The sequence below is a fragment of the Pseudonaja textilis genome, chromosome Z, assembly GCF_049901715.1.
Source record: "Pseudonaja textilis isolate UNSWEBS1 chromosome Z, rPseTex1.2, whole genome shotgun sequence".
Classification (NCBI taxonomy): domain Eukaryota; kingdom Metazoa; phylum Chordata; class Lepidosauria; order Squamata; family Elapidae; genus Pseudonaja; species Pseudonaja textilis.
In genome coordinates this window covers 29,311,624-29,333,362 of record NC_142008.1, presented here as the reverse complement: position 1 = coordinate 29,333,362, position 21,739 = coordinate 29,311,624, and the positions used below count along the sequence as shown (strand labels likewise).

Below are 21,739 nucleotides of genomic sequence, written 5' to 3'. Positions count from 1 at the left end.
AACCAAAGCTATAATTTTAAATACATTTGTTTTCACTGCACATATTGGAACTTCTTAAAATATGTAAGATTTTGTTGTAAATTACAAAGAGGTCACAAAAGATGGGTGTCCTTTGTTCATTTACTCCATACAAGTATAACATATTCATTTTCAGACATAATAACATTTGTGAGGGGGTGAAAAAAAACCCTAAATTTAATGAAACGCTTTTGGGTTGTTCTGGTGATTTTTTTTTTATCTTCATTGGGCTTTTTTTCTAGGCTGCTGAGATACTTAGGAATTTCTAGTAATGATTAGAGTCTGAATGTTTTGAAGACACTATATTGTCCTGTATAGTATTAAGATTTAATTCTTAATCATGTTTTATTATCTAAAACTTTTGTCTAATTATAATGAAATTGCTTTTATTTATACTGTCAAATTGTTTGAGATGATTAGCCAGGCATCATACAATATCTTAGAGAATAGCTAAAGGCCATGTTACCTCTAAGTCTCCCACCTCTATTTTTGTGGGTCCTTGAATAGTGTTGATAACAGTCAACCATGTGCTTTCCCACTTTTTCTGAAGCAGAAGAATGAGAGATATAATGCAACAGATTTGGCATAATTTAAAAGCAAGTATCTCCTGAAACTTCCCTCTAACCTGAAATAAGTCTTAGTCCTCTCCATGACTCCATCCAATTTCATCATGGTCTCTCTTGAAACATGATTTGCTACAGCCCATAATCTCCCTTAAAATTTAAAATATACCTCTTAACTACCAATTTTTTTTCCTTCTATACTTGTATCTGAATCTTAAACTATTTTCTTCAAAAATACACAAATCCACCTTGATTAATACTTTGATATATCAAACACAGCCTCTATTTGCATATGATATGTATGTAATTTGTGCTAATGGTTTTAGGCACCAGGCTAGAAAACAGGAGACCAGTGGTGGTATTCGACTGGTTCAGCATGGTTCTGGTGAGCCGGTAGGAGCAATGAGCAGTGGAGACCGAAACGGTTCTCCTCTGCTCTGCTGTTGGGCCCACTCGCCCGAGCTCCCATACTCTCTTTTATCTGCTGAATTTGAAGTGCAGGTGCTTTGCGCGGCACAGAATAATGCTGCGCGACAGTTGCTGAAGCAACCAGGATCGTGCAGGCTTGCAGGAGGCGAGTTAGAATGCCTCTGCATCTGCGCAAATGCCTCTGCACCTGCGCAAAGTGTGTGCACGCGCACAAAGTGTGCCCACCAAGCCACACCCATTGAATTGGTGGAAACAATATTTGAATCCCACCACTGCAGGAGACTATAAGTAGTAATCCCATCTTAAGCATGAAAGGAGGCTGGGTGAATTTGAGTCTCTGAGCCATTCTGTCTCAACCCAGTTCACCTCACAGCTTTTTTTAAAAATTATGGCAAAAGTACTAAGTTGAAAGATATTACTATCATTACATCACCATTTTGAGTTATTTTATAAAAATGTAACTTGCAAATATATCAATTTTGTGGCTTCACTCAGTACACTTTACATTAAATATATAGTTGACTTGCATAGAATACTTAGCTGATATTTGGTTGGTTGGTTTATGGTTTAGTGTATTGTGCAAGCAAAGGTTTGTAAAAGTACAGGATAAACTGAAATTCTTGCTTGGACCCATGAAACTTATGAATAATAGTTTCCAAAATGCAGGTTTAATATTCTTTTAATTTAACTTAATTTCTCCCCTATCAACTAAACCTATAATATATGCCTCTGAATAAACATTCTCTGGATGCTGAATACAAATCAGATTATGCTTTGAAATTCTTTGGAGTATCAAATATTTTATGGAAGTTTGCAATATTTTATAAAAGATGAGATTTCTATTGAGAGCTGCAGTTTCTTAGTACCTTAAATATTAGAAAAGCAAGAATGTTTTCCTTGTGGAAATGTCAACAATGAACTAATATTTATATATTTGGAAATTTACATAAAAATTACAGAATCAGATTGTAATATAATGAAAATTTGACCCCACATACCTGGTGTTTTTTAGACAAGAGCTCAAGTAAATGTGAAGGTTTCTTTCTGGTTTCTGTAAACATCTTTTAATATATTCTAATAATATTTGGCTTTTTTCCTCCTTGCTTCAGCCAAACAATGGATTGGTGAGTCAGTGACATGTTTTCTAAGGCTTCTGCCTCCATCAGAATCCTGCATGCCTACTTTTTAAATTTTAATTTGTTCATTCATTTTTGTATATTCTTTTTCACTTCAGTGTATTTTTCTTCATATGCATCTCAAATTGCTAAGCATCTTCATCGCAGTGTCCAAGCTCTTTGAAAATGAATAGGTACTTTAACATCATCACTATTTATAAATGTGTCTTTCAAAACTGGGCATGCCAAGATTTTTAGATATCCAGAAAGTCAAATGCTGTTTGAGATGTTTCATGTTCCAAACAGATTTGAAGTAGCTGCTTTGGGAACAAAATGGGGGTGTTTTATGTTCACTACATTGCCAAAAGATCTAAACCAGGGGTGTCAAACTCAAAGCCCAGGGGCTGGATCTGGCCCGTGGGGTGCTTAGATCTCGCCCGTGGAGCTGCTATGGAAATAGCGAAGGATTGGCCAACAGTGCCTCTACGGACGAAAATATAATTCGCAAGAGCTGCTCTTTCCAGCTCCGTTTTCACTGGCAGAGGGTTGCAGGAGGTTGTCCCAGCCGAAAACAGTTCATGAGGGCCACACATGGTCCCCCTGAGCTCCATTTTTGCTTGCAGAGGGTTGCAGGAAGCTGTCACAACCGAAAATGGAGCCCGTTTTCATTGGCAAAGCACTTGGGCCACCACAGACACAGATTACATCATGCTGACCATGCCCACCCTGGCCCTCCCAAAGTCAAACACAACCCTGATGTGACCCTCAATGTAATTGAGTTTGACATCCCCAATCTAAACAACACCAGAATACTTCTGGGACAGTCAGAACATCTCATTTAAACTCAAAATTGTACTTTGTTCCTGAAATGATGTTCTTTGAATGTGAAATATTTTGGCTATTACTAATGCTGTAGATCTTTCCAATACTGTATTTATAATGCACAGTTTGCCAGACTCGTTCATAATATACAAATTAGTGTGTATTCACACACTTCATGCTGTAATGTGATTGCGGTTTTTTTGTTTTTTGTTTTGGCCTAACATGGTGAAAACTTTGTAAATCAAGATTAATGGCTTACCATATTCTAATTTCAGTTTATTGTACAAACCATTAATAAATAAATAGTGTATCAATTAGATATTATTGAAAATTCCTAGATTAATAAAACTTATATGATACTTGCAATATTATTCTTTTGTATGTGGGAACAGCCTTTGGTCTGTAAAATTGCAGGTAGTGTTCGACTTACAACCATTTGTTTGGTGACTGTTCACAGTTACAACATCACTGAAAAAAATGATTTATGAGCATTTTTCACACTTTATAGTCATTGTAACTTCCCCATGTCACCTGATTGAAATTTGGATACTTGGCAACCGATTCATATTTATGATGTCCTGGGATGACGTGTTCCCCTTTTGTGACCTTCTGACAAGCAAAGTCAATGGAAAAGATAGATTCCCTTAACAACCATGTTACTAACTTAACAACTGCAATGATTCACTTAACAACTGTAACAAGAAAGGTTGTAAAATGGAGCAAAATTCACTTTAAGAACTGTTTTGCTGAGCAACAGAAATTTCGGGCTCAATTGTGGTCCTAAGTCGAGGACCACTTGTATATTTCTTGACTGGTCTTAGAATTATGCCTTTATTTTAAAATAATGCTTGTTGTAGTTGTTTGTAATTTAATTAACTGCCAAATTTATTTATTTTATTACTAGGTTATGATTTATGTGTCTTGGTCCTTTGTGATACAATTCTGGAATCTGAGGAGCTACTGAATCTTTCAGAGAAAGATTCTCAGTTTCTATGGAGATGGTATGTGCCAAGTTGCAGTTGGTACAGGCCAAAGAATATAAGAAATAATATATCAAAATTATCTCTTGGCAAGTGGACTTTTAGCTAAACACTTTTATTATACACACACTATTCTGTCATTTTTGTCTTGTTTGCTGTGATGTTTATGCTGTCTCATACAATTTTCTCTTATTTTGCTACAATCGGTACTAGTTGAGAAAAACCAATATTCTCCTCCATGCTGCTATGAGAGTCCAGGAATGGATAAGACTCCTCCCTCTTACATTATTGAGCTGAGTCTGCCAAAGATATAAAAAGCCAGCCCCTGCTGCTGGCCCCCAGCTTTTTGACTCGGCTCCTTGATCAACAAGCGCAATGTGTCTCTGGAGCTCTCTCCTAGTATATATATGCAGCAGTAAATCCAAAATTGAAAGGAGAAAGGAAAAGAAATAACAGCAGCATAGCTCTGGGGACCCAGTGGAGCTGTGCCATTGAGGAGAGTGGAGATCCACTTCCCTTCAGTGTTGGGCTTCGGCGCTGGGGCTCTGGCCTGTGAAAATTGTGAGTAGTGGCTGGGAGCGTCGCCAGAAGCCTCCCATACAGTTATCCTTTGACGCACAGCCCGGACAAGCGATCGGTGCTCCACAGCTGATTTTCAGAGCGCTAGTTTCAGTGCCTCTCAGCTCTGCGATTTAATCAATAGTTCTGTTGTGCCTATAGGGCGTTTTTCTTTTTTTTTTTTTTTCATATAAATTTTATTGAATTTACAATTAAAAAAATAACATAACAACATTACATAAGAAACAGAGAGAGAAAAAGAAGAAAGAAAGAAGAGAAAGAGAGAGGAAAAAAAAAACGCTCGGTCTTGACCGAAAAAGGAGAAGAAGTATAAAAGAGAAAAACAAAAAAAAAAAAAAAAAGAGACGGAAGAAAAAGAAAATACGTTAAAACCAGATAAATATTCTTTTTGACAGTCTACAAGATCCAATTCTCCTACCTTACTTTAAATATACACATCTTATCGCTATTTATGGATATTTATGCTTATTTATGCTCATTAAACAGTTTATCTCTGATATAACCAATTATACCATGCATTCCAATTATTATCAAATGCTGAAGACTCTTTATTTTTAAGAGCTATGGTTAAATTGTCCATTTCTGCGCAGTCACATATTTTCTGAATGACCAATTGATCTGTAGGTAAACGGGATGATTTCCAGCACTGGGCAAATGCTAATCTGGCGCAGTTAGAATATGAATTATTATGTATTTCGTCTTTTTAGGAAAATGTTTATCAGAGATCCCTAGTAGGAAGAACTCTGGTTTGTATTCAATTTGATCTTTGGTTATCTCCTCCAGCCATTTTCTAATTTTTGCCAGTATTTCTGGGCTTCTTTACAGGTCCACCACATATGAAAGTAGGTTCCCTCTATGTTTTTACATTTCCAACATTTTGGACTAGAGTTTGGGTTCATTTTCGCTAACCTCGAAGGGGGTAAGTGCCATCTATATAACATTTTATACATATTTTCTTTGTACGCCGCAGATTTCGTAATCTTAATGATTCTATTCCAGATCTTTTCCCATTCTGTTAATGTAATGCTTCTTCCAATATTCCTACTCCACATTATCATGTTCCCTTTCACTATCTCTTGCTCTAATTCTACCTCCAATAAATATTTATAAAATTTAGAAATATTCTTTTTATTTGATCCTAATAAGATTTTATCTAAGTGTTGTAATTTGCTATAAATTCCAAACTCTTTGATATCTTGTTTGTATCTACTATGGATTTGTATATATAACCACTGATCGATTTTAAATCCCTGTTCCTGTAAGTCCTGTCGAGTTCTTAGTTTCCCTAAAGGATCTAATAAATCTTTATATTTAGTCATTTTTGTTATATCCAAATTGTTGGGATGAACCATTGCCTATAGGGCGTTTTTCATACTCAGTCTCATTTTTTTTCAGTCAGCCTCAGAACACGTGGCAGTCGGCCATTTTAAACTGGGCCTAAGAGTAGCACTGCGTCTTCGGGCCTCACAATGGGGAGCTGCTCACCTGGCCCATGCATTAGGGCAACACTCTGCAGGGAAAGCTTGCAGCGCCTCTAGTGTTGACCCTTGGCAGAATGGAGAGCAATCTGGCCCAATCTGAACAACCGGGCCTTGAGGAAGCCCATTGCTCCGAGGTTTCCATGGGGCCATTAAAGAGAAGGCAGCAAGACCATTCTGCTAAACTGGAAGCTGCAGCCAAGATTAGAAACCAAGGCCTTTGCACCTAAGAAGGCCTCGAAATCCAAACTCAAGGCCGAAAAAAGAAGGCATGCTGCCTTGGAAAAGCAATTTGCCAAGAACCTGGAGCAGATGAGAGGGAGGAGCCAACCATTGCTTCAATCGGGATTTACAGGCTGGCTCAGAGGCTGTTTCCAGGGTTGGAGAGGCAGAAACAAGTTCTACAAGTCATCTGCAGGCATGATCCCAATGAGATAGCAGATGAAGCTTTTTCCCCTCAAAACTTGAGTAGGTCTGAGTCTAGTTTTGGACAGGAAGCCTGGGTTCCATAAGCCTAGAGTAGAGGCCACCTTTACACCTACAACTGCTGGCCTTTGCCCAGTGGATCCTCCTATAGGCAGCAGGCCCGAGGATATTAAGGACATGGTTTCGATGGCCATCAGGCAAGGGGTTGCTAAGGGTTTTCAATAACTCCTTTACCCTTCTGGAAGGGGCCATGGTTTTTTCCCGGCCTTCCCTCAGGTAGTCCCTCCTGAACAGAGGAAGTTTTCTAGGACCCATGAGCAAAAATTTCCTTCCATTCATTCTGATTGGGGAGAATATGAGGACCGGGGTTCTATGAATCCTTCAGAACATAGTCACTCCTCCATGTCAGAGGAGGAGGAAGGCGAGATTAGAAATTCCAACTTGTCAGAGGATGAGGGCTTAAGGCCTGAGCAGTCCATCTCCGCTGCTGTATTCAGGCCATCCTTATTCAAACCTCTCCTGCATAAGGCCTTAGTCACTGCTCATCTAGGACCTGATGAGGTGGCATCAGAACCTTCAATGGAATCTTCAGACTCTTTATTTTTGAAACCAATTGTTCAAGCTGAGGTACTTCCATCACCTTCGTTATTTCTAGAATGGTGCACGATCAGTGCACTTCTCCAAGATCAGGGCCACACCCCTCATCTCAGGTCAGGTGTTTTTATAATGTGGGCCCTTTCTTGGCCAATGCCCTACTAGTGCCATCTGTCAGCCTTCAAGAACTTGGAATGGTTTTTGTTGAGATCTCAGTTTACCAGCCCACCCGGAGAATTAACATTCCATCTTCCAAGGGGGTAATCCAAGCTGATGCAAGTGATGTAGCAGTGGGAGCGATGCTGCTGCAAGCAAATGAGACTGAAACTTTACAACCTTGTGCTTACACCTCCTGTAAACTAACTGAGATGATGGGAAAGAAGATGGGCTATTTGGGAAAAGGAAGCTTTTGCTGTCCGTTGGGCTTTATTAACCTGGAGGCATTTTCTTGAGGGGCAAAACACTCCTTTAAGGTGTAGATAGATCATAAAAACTTGGAGGCTCTAAAAATGCCTCAAAAATTGTCGCCTAAGCAAGTCCGCTGGGCACAATACTTTAAACAGTTTAATTTTTCATTGAAGTACCTCCTGAGGGGGGAGAATTTTATGACAGATGCGTTATCTAGATTACCCCAAAATAACAGTATCTGCCCAGAAATGATCCATCCTATTGTCCTGACTAGCCAATTGGTGGCTCCAATGGTTACCAGAGCCCAGGAAAAGGGAGATGTCGATCTTTCCAAGGACTTGACTGCACAGTTAAAGGAAGCTCTAAAACTAGATGATTGGTTCCTGACCCATTCAAATGACTGTATAACTAGAGATGGTCTGGCATGGGTGGGGCCAAGTTATATGTACCAGCTAGCTTAGGGGGACCTATTTTAAAGTAAGCCCATGATTCAAAAGCTGCTGGACATTTTGGATTTGTGAAATGGCAATTCTGGTGTCCTACTCTAAAGAAGGACATTGAAGCTTATGTAGCTAATTGTCCTATTTGCGTTTCGGCCAGACGGCCACCTGGAAAACCTGCCGGCTTACTATAGCATGTAGCTAGGCCGACTGCTCCATGGGAAGAAATTTTCATGGACTTTGTAGTGGAATTGCCTGAAAGTGGGAAAAATACAGTTATTTGGGTGGTAACTGACTTGTTTTCCAAGCAGGTACATTTCATACCTTGGGCAAAAATCCCATTTGCAAAAACCTTGGCTAAATTGTTTATTTTATATGTCTATAGGTTACATGGTGTTCCTGAATGGATAATTTTGGATAGGGAAGTCCAATTTATGTTCAAACTTCTGGAAGCTATTCCTGAAGTTATTGGACTCCGCCCAGGGCTTAAGCTCTGCCCACCACCCACAAACTAATGGGGCTTGTGAGAGAACTATTGGAACAATACCTTAGATGTTATATTAATTATCAACAAGATGATTGGTCTGGCCTATTGCCTTTTGCAGAGGTGGTGTATAAAACTTGGTTCATAGCAGCAGTGGTTTTACCCCCTTTAAAGTAGTTTCGGGGCAGGATTTTGTACCCATACCAGAATTTCCTCAAAAGAAACCCAATATTCCATTATTGACCAAGTGGATAGCCCAACTCCAGCTTACCTGGCCAGTTACCGTAAAGCATTAGATGATGGTCATCAAGCTCATAAGAAGCAAGCTGATAAAAAGAGAGCTCAACAAAAACCATACCAAGTGAGGGATAAGGTTTTCTTGTCTACTAAGTATTTACAAACTACACAGAAGTCTAAAAAATTGTGATCTAAATATGTTGGACCTTTCCTAATTGTACAAATAGTGAATCCTGTAGCAGTACAACTGCAGTTACCAAAGACCCTTGGACGGAGCCACCCTATCTTTCATGCCAGTCTATTAAAACCAGAACATACCTCCAATTTACAACTTGCTCAGGCTGACCCCCCCAGTCACTCTTTTGATTGAGGATGAGCAGGATTTTGAGGTTAAAGAAATTTTAGACTCAAGGACACAAAAGGGACGACTCCAATATTTAGTTTGGAAGCATTTCTCTCCTTCTCAGTCCAAATGGGTAAATGAATGAGATATTAGAGCCCTTAGGCTCATACAATCATTTTGTTTGAAATATCCTGACAAATCTTAACTTTTGTTCTAATTATCTTTTCTTGACTTTTGAATGCATATTATCCTGTTAATTTTTTTTCTTTTTCAGGGCTAATGTCTCTTTTGCAGGCGGGCTGAATATCAACCTTCAAGAATCTTTTCTTCTCTGTGTCTTTCTGGCTGCCATAGTAACAGGAAGAGGGAGGATCAATTGGGTTTTGGCAGGGGGGGGAAGTGTGCTGGAGGCTTTAGAGAATGAACTGTAAAACTTGGGGAAAACTTTATTGTCTATGCTTACTTGCTTACTGCGTAGCTTCATCGTCTTATCTAACCAGACCAAGGTCAATGGCCAAATGTCTGCATCACCACTTCAAGATGCCCCACTTGACATACACATCTCAAATTGAATGGACTGTTTGAACTATTGTGGGTGGGAACACTGCCATAACTTTGTATATGTGATTTCCGCACCTAAATTCTCAGATCTTGAATTCTTTTGATGCTACCACTTGATTTCCAGTAAAAGTCCTTTTCTCTATAACAATAGAGTCTAAGGGTGTCTTTCTTGGATTTTGAATGGAGCACTATCTGACACCACCAGTAGATGCCCCTGTGGTTGACTCCTTTTCCACATCTGAAACTCCGACAGAACCGGAAGATGTGCTTAAAGCTGATGACAAGAGGTCAGAACAGATCCTCAAACGTACTCACCGGGCCACAGCTTGCGCGGTCTGGGCCTCTACCGCAGCTTCCTTCTTTAAAAGATCGCGGCGTTGGCTGCGTCAGCTGCAGGACCATTTGCCACCCGGGGATTCCAGGTCTCACCAGGACTTAAATAAGATTGTTGTAGCAGAGTTTACGGCTGATGCCAACCTTAAACTCTGCAAAATTTGCTTCAAAAGCGATGGCATCCTTGGTGATGGCATGATGCCTACTATGGCTGAGCAATTGGCAGACAGACTTGCACTGCAAATGGAAGCTAGCTTTCGCCCCGTCCTTGGGTGAGAGTCTCTTTGGGCAAGCCCTGGAACCTTATCTGGTGGAAACCAGGGACAAAAGGAAGATTCTTTCATTGTCTGGGAAGAGGTTGGAATTTCATCAGGCTCCATACTTCTGACCACCCTCCTTTCGGCCTATGTCCAGCACCCATTTTCCTCAGGGCCAGAGGGCATTTCTTCCTCATCAAGAGCAGCAACCTGAACGAACGCTCAGACGACAGCAGTTTTCCAGTAAATGGCCCTTTCGTGGAGGAGGAGGAGGCCATTCATTCTGATGCTCTAAATGACTGCCTTCCTTCTCCCATTGGAGGTTGTCTGGCCTTCTTCACCTCAAGGTGGAAGGAGTCAACATCGGACACCTGGATTCTGAGGATTTTGAAGTGGAGTCTTCAACTCAAGTTCCTCTCCTCTCTGAGGGTTTTTGTTTGCTGTCCAATATCTCGGGACAGTTCCAGATGGGCCCTCATGGAATCGGCCATTCAACATCTGGTGGACATAAGAGTCATACAGGCAGTTCCGGTGAATCAACAGGGCCTAGGGTTCTACTCCTGGCTCTTTGTGATCCCAAAGACCTCGGGGTGTGGGGGGGGTGGAGAACAATTCTTGACCTCAAGTCCTTGAACAAGTTCATTACCTACAGGCACTTCAAGATGCAGTCCCTCCACACATTCTGGAGAGCAACCTCCTCTCTTCTATAGACTCCACTGAGGCATACCTCCGTATTCTGATCTGGCCTCCTCATCACCAGTTCCTTTGATTTTGCTACAACAATAAGCACTACCAATACCAGGCCCTTCTGTTTGGCCTTTCATCACCCCCCGGGGTCTTTACCAAGGTTCTGGCAGAATTGATGGCATCTCTTCATGTCCTACCTATGAAGTCCAATGCTAGTCATCTTTGATCCACTCCGCCAAACACGACCTCCAGACCATGGGTTTTCCATAAACTTCAACAAGAGTCATCTTCTACTGACTACCCATCTGCTACATCTAGGGCTATCATCGACATGACTCTGACATTTTCCTTTCCTCAGATTGCCAAGAGAGTCTGAACGACTTGATAAACCGGATTCAACAGCAGCACAACTCCTAGGAAAGATAATTTCTTGTATTGGCATCGTGCTGTGGGCCCAGCTCCATGCCCAAACTCTGCAATGATTCCTGTTTCCTTTTCCAGTGGGCAGGAACTAGCCACTCTTCCATCAGAGTCCAAATTCCTGCACAGGTCTTTCATTCCTTCCAGTGGTAGCAGTCCTAGGCCATCGGAAAGACCATTTTTTCAAGGAACTAGACAGGATCATGATCATGACAGATGCCATGGCTGGTGGGCACATCTGCAAAGCAAGGTAGCTCAGGGTCGTTGGTCTCAGACAGGAGTCGCCCCATCAATTGTCTCGAACTCAAGGCCATCTTCCTGGCTTTGAAACACTTCCAGGATAAGGTGACAGGGTCTCACATGTTGATTATGACAGACAACTTGGCTGCTAAGACCCATGTCAACAGACAAGGAGGTACCCGGTCTAAATCCTTGATGCAAGAGGCCAAACGCCTGGGGCGGTGGGTGGAGAGGCACCTTCTGTCCCTCAGGGCAGATCTCATTTCGGAGATCGACAACATCCAGGCCGACTGATTGAGTTGGATCAAGGTTGACCACTCAGAGTGGAGCCTTCATCCATCCCTTTCCAGGAACTGTCCGACAGATTTGGTTCCCTAGGGGTAGACCTATTCGCCACTCCCCAGAAGGAATAGGTAAGCAGATTCTTCCCTAGGTTTCCTACCCAGGGAACAGAGGACCAATGCATTTCGGAACAGATGGCCTCCAGTCTCCTCCATGCCTTTTCCCCTCTTCCTATCATTCTGGCTGTACTTTGGAAGATATTGGAGGAGAAGGCGCAGCTGGTACTTCTGGCGCCTCATTGGCCCAGACAGACCTGATTCACCAACCTGGTGAACTTGTCAGTTGCTTGACCATGGAGAATCCCGGCCAGCAGTATTTCCTTCAGCCAAGGGGTCTCACGCCACTCACAATCTCAGTGGTTCCAGTTGGCTGTATGGTGTTTGAGTGGAAATTGCTGAAAGAGACTAATCTTCTGAATAAGGTGATTCAAACCATCCAGGCATCACGTAAACCATTGATCAAATGCATTTATGATGCCATCTGGAGAGCTGTTTGCAATTGGTGTTCTATGGTGACTCAGGACCCTACTTCAGCATCTGTCTCAGATGTGCTGATATTCCTACAGGAAGGTCACGCCAAATACACTCCGCAGACAGGTTGTGTCCTTAGCCTCAGTATTGTCGTGAGATAATTATACCACTCTATCGCACCACCTATCAATGTGCAGGTTTTTGAGGGGACCCTCAAATCTGCATCCCTTGGTAGTTCATAGATATCCCACTTGGGATCTCCCAAAGGTACTCCAGGCCCTGATTGGACCCCCATTCAAGCCTTTAAGGTCAGTGGGCCTCTGGTTTTTGACCCTCAAGGTGTCCTTCCTGGTGGCTATCATGTCAGCCAAAAGGGTGTCAGAGTTGGCAGCTCTCTTGGTGAGGCAAGATTTGTGCATCTTTCACGAGAACAGAGTAGTCTTACCCTATCTTTGTTCCAAAGATTAATTCTTAGTTCCACAGGGCACAAGAAATAGTCCTACCAGATTTCTGCCCTAAGCCTTAACATTAGTTGGAACATTAGTGGCATATGTTGGATGTGTGGAGGGACCTCCGTATCTATGTATAACGAACTGCTACTTCCTGTAAAATGGAAGCAATGTTTGTGTCCTTTCAGCCAGCTGCTTTAGGGAGCAGAGCTTTCCCATCCATGTTGGGCAGATGGATCAGGTCTTGTATTTCCACTGCATATGAGACTCTTATTTCTCCTGTTTCCCAAGAATCTTACAGCCCACTCTACTAAAAGGGCAGCCAATTTGGCAACCTGGGTAACCAGGTGTCTATTGAGGAGATCTGCAGGGTGGCTACCTGGGCGTCACCTTTTCCATTTATCTGGCACTATTGACTGGACTCCTTCACTTCTGCAGCAGCAGCATTTGGTAGAGTGCTTCAGAAGGTTCTTCCAGTGTTGGACTGAGCGGACCACACGTGGACTCTCCCTTGGACATACTGGCATTGGTATGTCCCATTCCTGGACTCTCATAGCATTGTGGAGGAGAATGGGTGTTGGTATATTTACCTGAGACGCCCTTTCTTTTCCAGCCCCACCCTGTATTCATCTGGTCTTGGTTGGGGAGGGTTCTTCTCACTGTTTATTTTCCAGAGACATGTCTGTCAAGTTTCTGCACCTAAAAGCTGGGGGCCACCAGCAGGGACTGGCTTTTTATACCTTTGGCAGACTCAGCTATATGACATAAGAGAGAGGAGTCTTACCCATTCCTGGACTCTCTTGCAGCATGTAGAGAAAGGGTGTCTCAGGTAAACATACCAACTCCCATTTCTTTTTAAAACCTTTTTTGGGGGGGAAAGGAGCCAAATTCAATAAATGGGGGTATTACTTGATATTCCAAATTATAGTATAGGATTACTTGCTATCACTAGACTGTGAAGCATTATTGTTTCAGTGACTGTTTCAGAAATATCTGTTTTTTTCTCTACATTCTGTTTTGTGGAATTAACAAAGTTGGTAATTCCCACAGATAGAGCAATGATGAAAAATATGCTTTAAAAAAATCTTTATTTCATAAATTTAACCTAGGAAATCTTCCAATAACATTTTATTTCTATCATTTCTAAATCACTAAATCATCATTTTCTACCTGCTAATAACTGTTGGACTTCAGCTATCTGAGAGAGATGGAGCTTTTAGTCAACATTTGAAATTAAGGGTAACCTGCATAATTGAATTAGTTCCTTCCTTCGCAGCCCGTGAACTTTATAAACAAATGTAATAGTTTTTAAACAATAAACATAGCAATAAAATACAGGCAATGGAAGACCTATGTCATCAGCCATAGAAAAGAAAAGACATACTTTAAGATTCTAGTAGGAAATCTGTTACTAGAGTATATATATTTTTCTAGTGTTTAGATTGAATGGGATTTCCTCTTTTTAGGAATCATATTAAGGACTGGAAGTCAAAACAGACAAATGGATCAGTTGAATATAGGCACTGAATTAGAATCAATATTCTGCTTGCAGACTGTAAGCCTCTTCAGATTGAGAATAAATATTTATTTAACACATCACAAATCCTTAAATGATCATTCATTTATACAGATATTTAAAAATGCCTAATTCCCAATGACTGTGTTCGCTATTTACAATATAAAAATCTAGAATAATAAAAGAGATGCCATAGAAAAGAAAAAAAACTTTTATCTTTATTTATTTATTATATTTATTTATTGCAAAGCAATAGATACAATCTACACAGACTTCTGTAAAGTCTTTGATTCAGTGGTACACGACAAACTACTCCTAAAATTAAAACCTTACGGTATCTCTGGACACCTGCATAACTGGATAGAAGCATTCTTGTCAAACAGACGACAAATGGTCAAAACTGGGAGTGTCCTATCAAATTCTCCCATGAGTTGTTCAGAGCATCCAGTAGTGGGAGGTGCTTCAGGCTCTGCATGTCTAGGCTGGGCTTAATTTGTGGAATGCTGCTCCTCCACGCGACTCCTCCCCAGTGTTCGCCAGTTTTTGGCTCAGCCTCATTGAGGATAGGCAGTACTTTTTGTTCTTCCTTGGCCGAAACAGGAGAATTATTCAGCAGGTTTGGAAATAATCCATTTTGTTTTTTCAGGCTTTTAGCCTCCAAATCATATTACGATCTCCTGATGTTAGCTCTCTCCATCTGGCCGTTGGAGTTTGTTTGCATTTTCGGGCAGCGCCCTTTCGCGCCCTGAAGCGGCGGGTGGCTTCGGCATTGCTCTGAGCCCCCCCCCAACTGTTTGTTCTACCCCCTGCCATTGTGATTCCGCATTGCCTTTTTCTACATTGGCAATAGCAGCACGGGCGTTTTCACCCTCATCCGAGTCGTATTGTTTGAATTTTCCCCTTAGAACGCAGTCTTGGTGTGGAAAACAAAAGCTTAATTCTTTCCACCCCTTTCCCAGGCATTTTTTAGCCACAAGGAGAAGCCATTGGAGGCATCTTCTCCATGCGGCGGCAGTTTGTTGATGGGAAGCACGCGCGCCAAAAGTAACAGCCATTGTTTTGCTTTTGTTTTAAAGACCGCGTGGCCGCGCTATTTGTAACTCGAGCTGTGTGAGGTAGTTTTCCTTCCCGATCAGATCAGTTTTCCTTCAGATAACCTAAGGAATTATTACACTTGGTTTTCTTATTAGATTCGAGGCCATCCGTGCATTATTGTTGGCTTAACCCTCACAGCCTTACCCACCCAGCGGCACAACAGCAAGCACCCAGGCCCGTGTCTGCCTGTGCAGGGAAGCTGTTGAAGGCCTCTTTATTATCTTGGCCTTTTCAGGCATTCTTAATTTGGCTGTTTAGATATTCACTATATCAAGGTGTTTTTCTATTAATTTAGATATATACAGTATATTTATATCTATATATATTGGTGATTATCATTCACTCCAATAATGATAATGATAATGATAGATATTCAGTATTAGTATCTTACCAACAAAAGATATTATTACTGTGATACAACTCATATATCTTTAAAAAAGGGGGGGGGGGGCTAAGATATTATCAGGGCAACCGGTCCCTTCTTGGATCAGGCCCCTGGGCATGCCAACTGCCTCCACCGTATCGCTTTGAATAATGAGCATACTGCATCTCTTTCAATCAAAATGGCAGGCAGTAGTAGCTCTCAGACCTCAATATCAAGGGTCAAAGCTAAATCTTAGCACAGATCTAAGCTGACAAAAGGTCATTCTAAAGCTTCAGAAAAGGATGCCAACAGGCGCCATAAAACATTAGAAAAGCAAATAGGTGTGCAAGGGAGGCACACAGGGCCTCACAGGACTTTCCGCCCCTTAGTCCAGGACCATCTACCTCTTCCCACCCTCCTCCTCCCCTAGATCTCTCCCTCTCATCCAGACACAGCTTGGTTCCCCAGAGTCAACAGGCCCAGTTACCTGGAACACCAACTGTGCAAAGGGGTCCTGAAGCGACATTCACTCCAACGGCTGCCGGTCTTCAACAGGATGACATCCTTCCAGAGGAAGTTCCAGAGAGGATGAAGGTGTGGATGGAGCTGGCAATCCGCCAGGGAATTGCAGCAGGTCTTCAACATGCAGTTCTGACCAAGGAACATCCTGTAATCACTGATTATGGTGCTGATTATGATTCTCAATCGCTAAGGTCGTTGACCAGATCGGAGCAACACTATACCCAGGTACAGTTACAGGGGAAAGCACCCCTTCTAGGGCCCACAGAGGAGGAAGAGGAGGAGGAAGAAGTGGATCAAGTTGATCAAATGGAACAGATTGAATCAGGATCAATACATGACAATGACCCAGCCCTGTCAGTAATGGACCCCTTAGAAAGGGGGATGTCTGAGGATGAGGGCCTTGTTCCCGATCAACCTGTATTTACAGGCTTATTCCACCCACAACTATTCAGATCATTCTTGTTTAAGGCAAAAAACATTTCATGCCTGAACAAGTCAGCCCCTTCTACCACTCCAACTTTTACAGAAGAGGGACCAGAACATCTAATTTTCAACCAACTGGTAGTTGAGGCAGATGTGATTCCAGTTCCTCACATGTTTTCAGACCTGGTACAGAAACAGTGGGTGTCTACAGTGGTGTACCCTGCCCCCACGGGATATGACAGGAAATATTTTAATTTGGCCCCTGATTTCTCAAAATTGTTGAATACTCCTGAGGTAAATGGACCTATAGTGGGATTAGCGTCCTTGTGCCCCATTCCCAGTGAAGTGCTGGAGGCATTAAAGCCGGAGGAAAAACGGGCCGAGCTAGCCCTACGCAGGGCCCATCAGTCTGATGCGTGGGTCATCAGAGCGGCCACGGCCGCTTCCTTCTTTACCTGTTCTTCTCTCAGGTGGCTCCGTCTCTTACGGGAGCATGTCCCTAATTCCAACATTAGAGCACACCAAGATAATGTAAAACTTATAGCAGCCTCTGAATTCTCAGCTGACGCAACTTATCATGCAGTCAAGTTTTCAGCCAGAGCCATTATTTCACATGTCACAGCACGGCGCTTACTATGGTTAAAATATTGGCAAGCGGATATTAAGCACAAATGCAAGCTGGCTTCATCTCCTATTGCGGGAGATAGACTGTTTGGCCCTGCCCTCGACCTGCTGCTAATCTAAACCCAAAACAAAAAGAAAATTCTACCTTCCCTTTTTCGGAAGTCAGCTTCTAGAAACCTTCAGTCCTTTTGGAGGGGATCCTTTCGGCCCTTTTATCAGGGACCCTTCCCACCCAGATACCAGAGACCCCCATCATTCAGACCAGGGCAGCAGCCAGAGAGGTCTGACTTTGGGGATAGGAACAGAAGGGGGGACCAATCCAAGAGATCCTTTCGAGGAGCAGGAAATAGGTCCTTCTGGCATCCAAGACCCAACTCCCATTGGTGGATGCCTTAAATTATTCACGGACCAATGAGACTCCTCAACGTCTGATTCCTGGATCAGTGGCATGATCAGATTTGGCCTTGCGCTGGAGTTTCAATCCACTCCCCCAGACTTCTTTATGTCGTGCCCTCTTTCCAGAGATCCGGTAAAACACAATCTTATGGAAACAGCTATCCAACATCTATTGGACATATGAGCCATCCAACCAGTAACTACCAACCAACGAGGGCGAGGTTTCTATTCACATCTTTTTGTTGTTCCCAAAAGTTCGGGGGAGTGGAGAGCAATATTAGATCTGAAGCGTCTTAACCATTTCTTAGTATATAGCAAGTTTAAAATGCACACCCTGCAATCTATCTTATTCAGCACGAGAAAAGGTGACGTCCTTACGTCTATAGATCTGACAGAGGCGTACCTACATAATTCTGTTCAGCCTTCCCACTATAAATTTTTGAGATTCTGTTATAATAACCACCATTTTGAATATGTGGCCCTTCCTTTCAGACTAGCTTCTGCCCCCAGGATCCTCACAAAAGTTCTCGCAGCTCTCGCTGATCATCTCCGAGGTATCCCTGTACGACTCCAGTGTTACTTTGATGACATATTAATTTTGTCATCTTCCCATCATCAAGCAGTCAGAGATACTCAGACCACATTACAATCCTTACAACAACATGGGTTATCAATCAATTGGAAAAAGTCATTTAACACCTTCGACTTGATTAGTCCATCTGGGGGCAGTCATAGATACAGTGGAAGGCAAAGTTTTCCTGTCACCAGATAGACTAAATAGCATTCATCAATTAGTTAACGAGATCAGGGTTCATAAGAGGGTGTCCCTAGCTGATCTATCAAAATTGTTAGGCAAGATGATCTCATGTATATCTATTATTCCTTGGGCCTGCCTCCACACTTGATCCCTCCAGTGGTTCCTGCTCCCGTACCAGCACTCCAGCCAAAGCAACTCCAAATACAAGGTCAAGGTACCATCAAAGGTCCTCATATCTCTCCACTGGTGGACCAGACCGGTCATCAACAGAGGTTGCCTCTTCAAAGAGCCCCACAGACTTACCATCACCACCGATGCCAGCCTGTTTGGATGGGGAGCTCACTTTCAATTGCTCACAGCCCAAGGCTGCTGGTCCTCCATAGAACAGTCGTGCAGCATAGACTGGCTGGAGCTTCAAGCAGTATACCTGGCTCTCCTCAGCTTCCTTCCACAGGTACACAATCAACAAATACTAATATTGACTGACAATGTAACAGCAAAAGCTCACATAAACAAACGGGCACACAGTCGAAACACCTTATGCGGGAAGCGGAGCGCTTGTGTCGTTGGGCGGAGAATAACCTGCTTTCCATTAGAGCAGAGCACATTTCGGGCCTGTCGAATACACAGGCAGACTGGCTAAGCAGGGCCACGATCTATCAATCAGAGTGGAGCCTCCATCTGACCCTGTTTCAAGAAGCGGTCAGGAGATTCGGGCACCCGGTGGTAGACTTGTTCACTCCCCCCCCTCAACTCTCAGCTCCCCAGATTCATTTCCAGGTACCCCTCACAAGGAGTGGAGAACTTCAACACGCTCTGCTGCTGTTGGCCCTAGGGTCTTCTGTACGCATTCCCACCACTTCCACTGATTCCCTAGATCATCCAGAAGCTGCTGGGCGAGAGGGCGGGGCTACTGCTACTAGCCCCTTACTGGCCCAGACAGCGGTGGTTTGCAGACCTCTGCAGTCTATCTTTTATAAGGATTTATAAAATCCTGGACAGGATTTTGCTCATCCAGGGACCTGTTCAACATCTGGACCCTCAATGGTTGCACCGGACCGTCTGGAGGTTGAGCGGAGACATCTGAAGAGCGAAAAGTTTTGTAACAGAGTTATTGCCCTCAACAACCCGCATTTACAATGCCACGTGGTCCAGTTTCTGGTGTACTAAGTCTCACATTGATCCCATCTCTCCATCAGTGGCTCAAATCCTAGAGTTTTTACAAGAGGGATTTGACAAGGGATTATCACCTAATATGTTGAAAAGACAGGTGGCAGTCTCGGCATCAGTTGTCACTTGTGAGGGTCTACTGTCTCTTTCTCATCACCCACACATACGGAGTTTCCTTCGAGAAGCCATAAATTTACACCCGCCAGCGGTCCACTGTTATCCCACTTGGGACCTTAACAAGGTCCTCATTGTGCCCACTAAGTACCCTTTCGAACCCTTGAAATCATCAAATCTCCAATTTCTGACGTATAAAGTAGTTTTCCTTGTAGCGATCACTTCCGCTCGTCGTATTTCGGAACTGGCAGCTTTGTCAATCAGACAAGACCTTTGCATTTTCCATTCTTACCGGGTGGTCCTTCGTCCTGATCCTATGTTTATACCCAAAATTAATTCAGTTTTTCAAAGGGTACAAGAGCTGATACTTCCTAATTTCTGTCCCCGGCCATCCCAAGGGTTGGGACTACAGTGGCATCGGCTTGATGAGAGACAAGCATTGTGAATATATATTCATCGCACAGTAACTTATTTGTGTCATTTCAGCCCAACACTCAAGGGTGCAAGGCCTCATCTTCCACAATAGGCTGTTGGCTATGGGCCGCGATAGCGAAAATGTATCAGACTCAATCACTACAGGTGCCCAGGGGCATAACAGCTCATTCAACAAGGAGCGCCACAATATCAGCAGCGTGGGCCACACAGGCACCAATAACTGAAATTTGTTGAGCCGCAACCTGGGCCTCTCCATCGCCCTTCATTAGGCATTATAAAATAGATGTGTTTGCATCAGCTGAGGCCTCCTTTGGCAGAAGAGTTCTGCAACGGGTCCACAGGGAACAGGAGGGGAGTCCAAGCCAGACGGAGTCCCTCCAGTAGGACAGGCCAAGCTTTGGTATGTCCCACTACTGGATGCTCTGAACAGCTCATAGGAGAAGGGGCGTTGGTACTTATCTGACATGCCTGTTCTCTGTGAGCTGTGAAGAGAATCCAGCCCCACCCTTTTTCCGTCTGGTGGGGTCCTGTTTCAGCCAACAAATTGTTAGGGCATTGAGGGCCAGGGTGTTTATTTCTCTCACCTTTGCCAAAACTGGGGAACGCTGGGGAGGAGTTCCATGGAGGAGGAGGAGCATTCCACAAATTAAGCCCAACCTAGACATGCAGAGACTGAAGCACTTCCCACTACTGGATGTTCTTCACAGCTCAAAGAGAATGGGCATGTCAGGTAAATACCAATGCCCTTTCTGTAAGTGTCAACAGTGGTGTCCCCCAAGGCAGTGTTCTAGGACCAGTTCTTTTCATGCTCTACATAAATGACCTCTGTGATCATATCAAGAGAAACTGCATTCTCTTCACTGATGATGTAAAGCTATTCAACACCACAGACAATACTTCTACCCTTCAAAAAGACCTTGACTATGTATCAGAATGGTCAAACAAATGGCAACTTCAAATCTCAACAAATAAATGCTCTGTCTTACATATTGGCCAAAAAAATCAGAAAATAAAATATTGGCTGAATAGTCAAGACCCTATTGATGATCCAAACTCTGTCAAGGATCTTGGAGTACTCACCTCAAATGACCTAAGTGCTAGAGCCCACTGTAACTACATAGCCAAAAAGGTGTTAAGAGTTGTTAACCTAATCTTACGTAGCTTTTTCTCTGGTAATATTACACTAATAACTAGCGCATACAAAACATTTGCTAGACCAATACTCTAATGCAGCTCATCAGTCTGGAATCCATATTATGTATCTGATATTAACACAGTTGAGAAAGTCCAGAAATATTTCACAAGAAGAGTTCTCCACTCCTCTACTCGTTGCAGTATACCTTATGCCACCAGACTCGAAATTCTAGATCTAGAAAACCTAAAACTATGCCGCCTTCGATCCGATCTAAGTATAGTATATAAAATCATACATTGCAATGTCCTACCTGTCAATAAATACTTCAGCTTCAACCATAACAACACAAGAGCACACAATAGATACAAACTCAAGGTTAACCGCACCAAACTTGATTGCAGGAAATACGACTTCAGCAACAGAGTGGTCAATGTCTGGAACTCTACCTGACTCTGTAGTTTTTTCCCCAAACCCCAAAAACTTTAACTTTAGACTGTCTACTATTGACCTCAT

At 42.8% G+C, this 21,739-nt stretch overlaps 1 protein-coding gene across 4 annotated transcripts in view; it reads left to right on the top strand.

Annotated features, from left to right (window-relative positions):
- The window catches only part of SLC25A13 (solute carrier family 25 member 13), a 161,018-nt gene that overhangs the window by 3,270 nt on the left and 136,009 nt on the right, over positions 1 to 21,739 (top strand). The window contains exon 2 of one of the 4 annotated variants that reach the window (XM_087915821.1): positions 2,120 to 2,134. The exons of 2 other annotated variants lie outside the window; for them this stretch is intronic. In XM_087915821.1, the coding sequence (XP_087771947.1) occupies positions 2,120 to 2,134 (15 nt within the window). Of the gene's footprint in view, positions 1 to 2,119; positions 2,135 to 2,184; positions 2,320 to 21,739 lie in introns of those variants that run through there. One more of the 4 variants, XM_087915823.1, reaches the window with a different exon arrangement.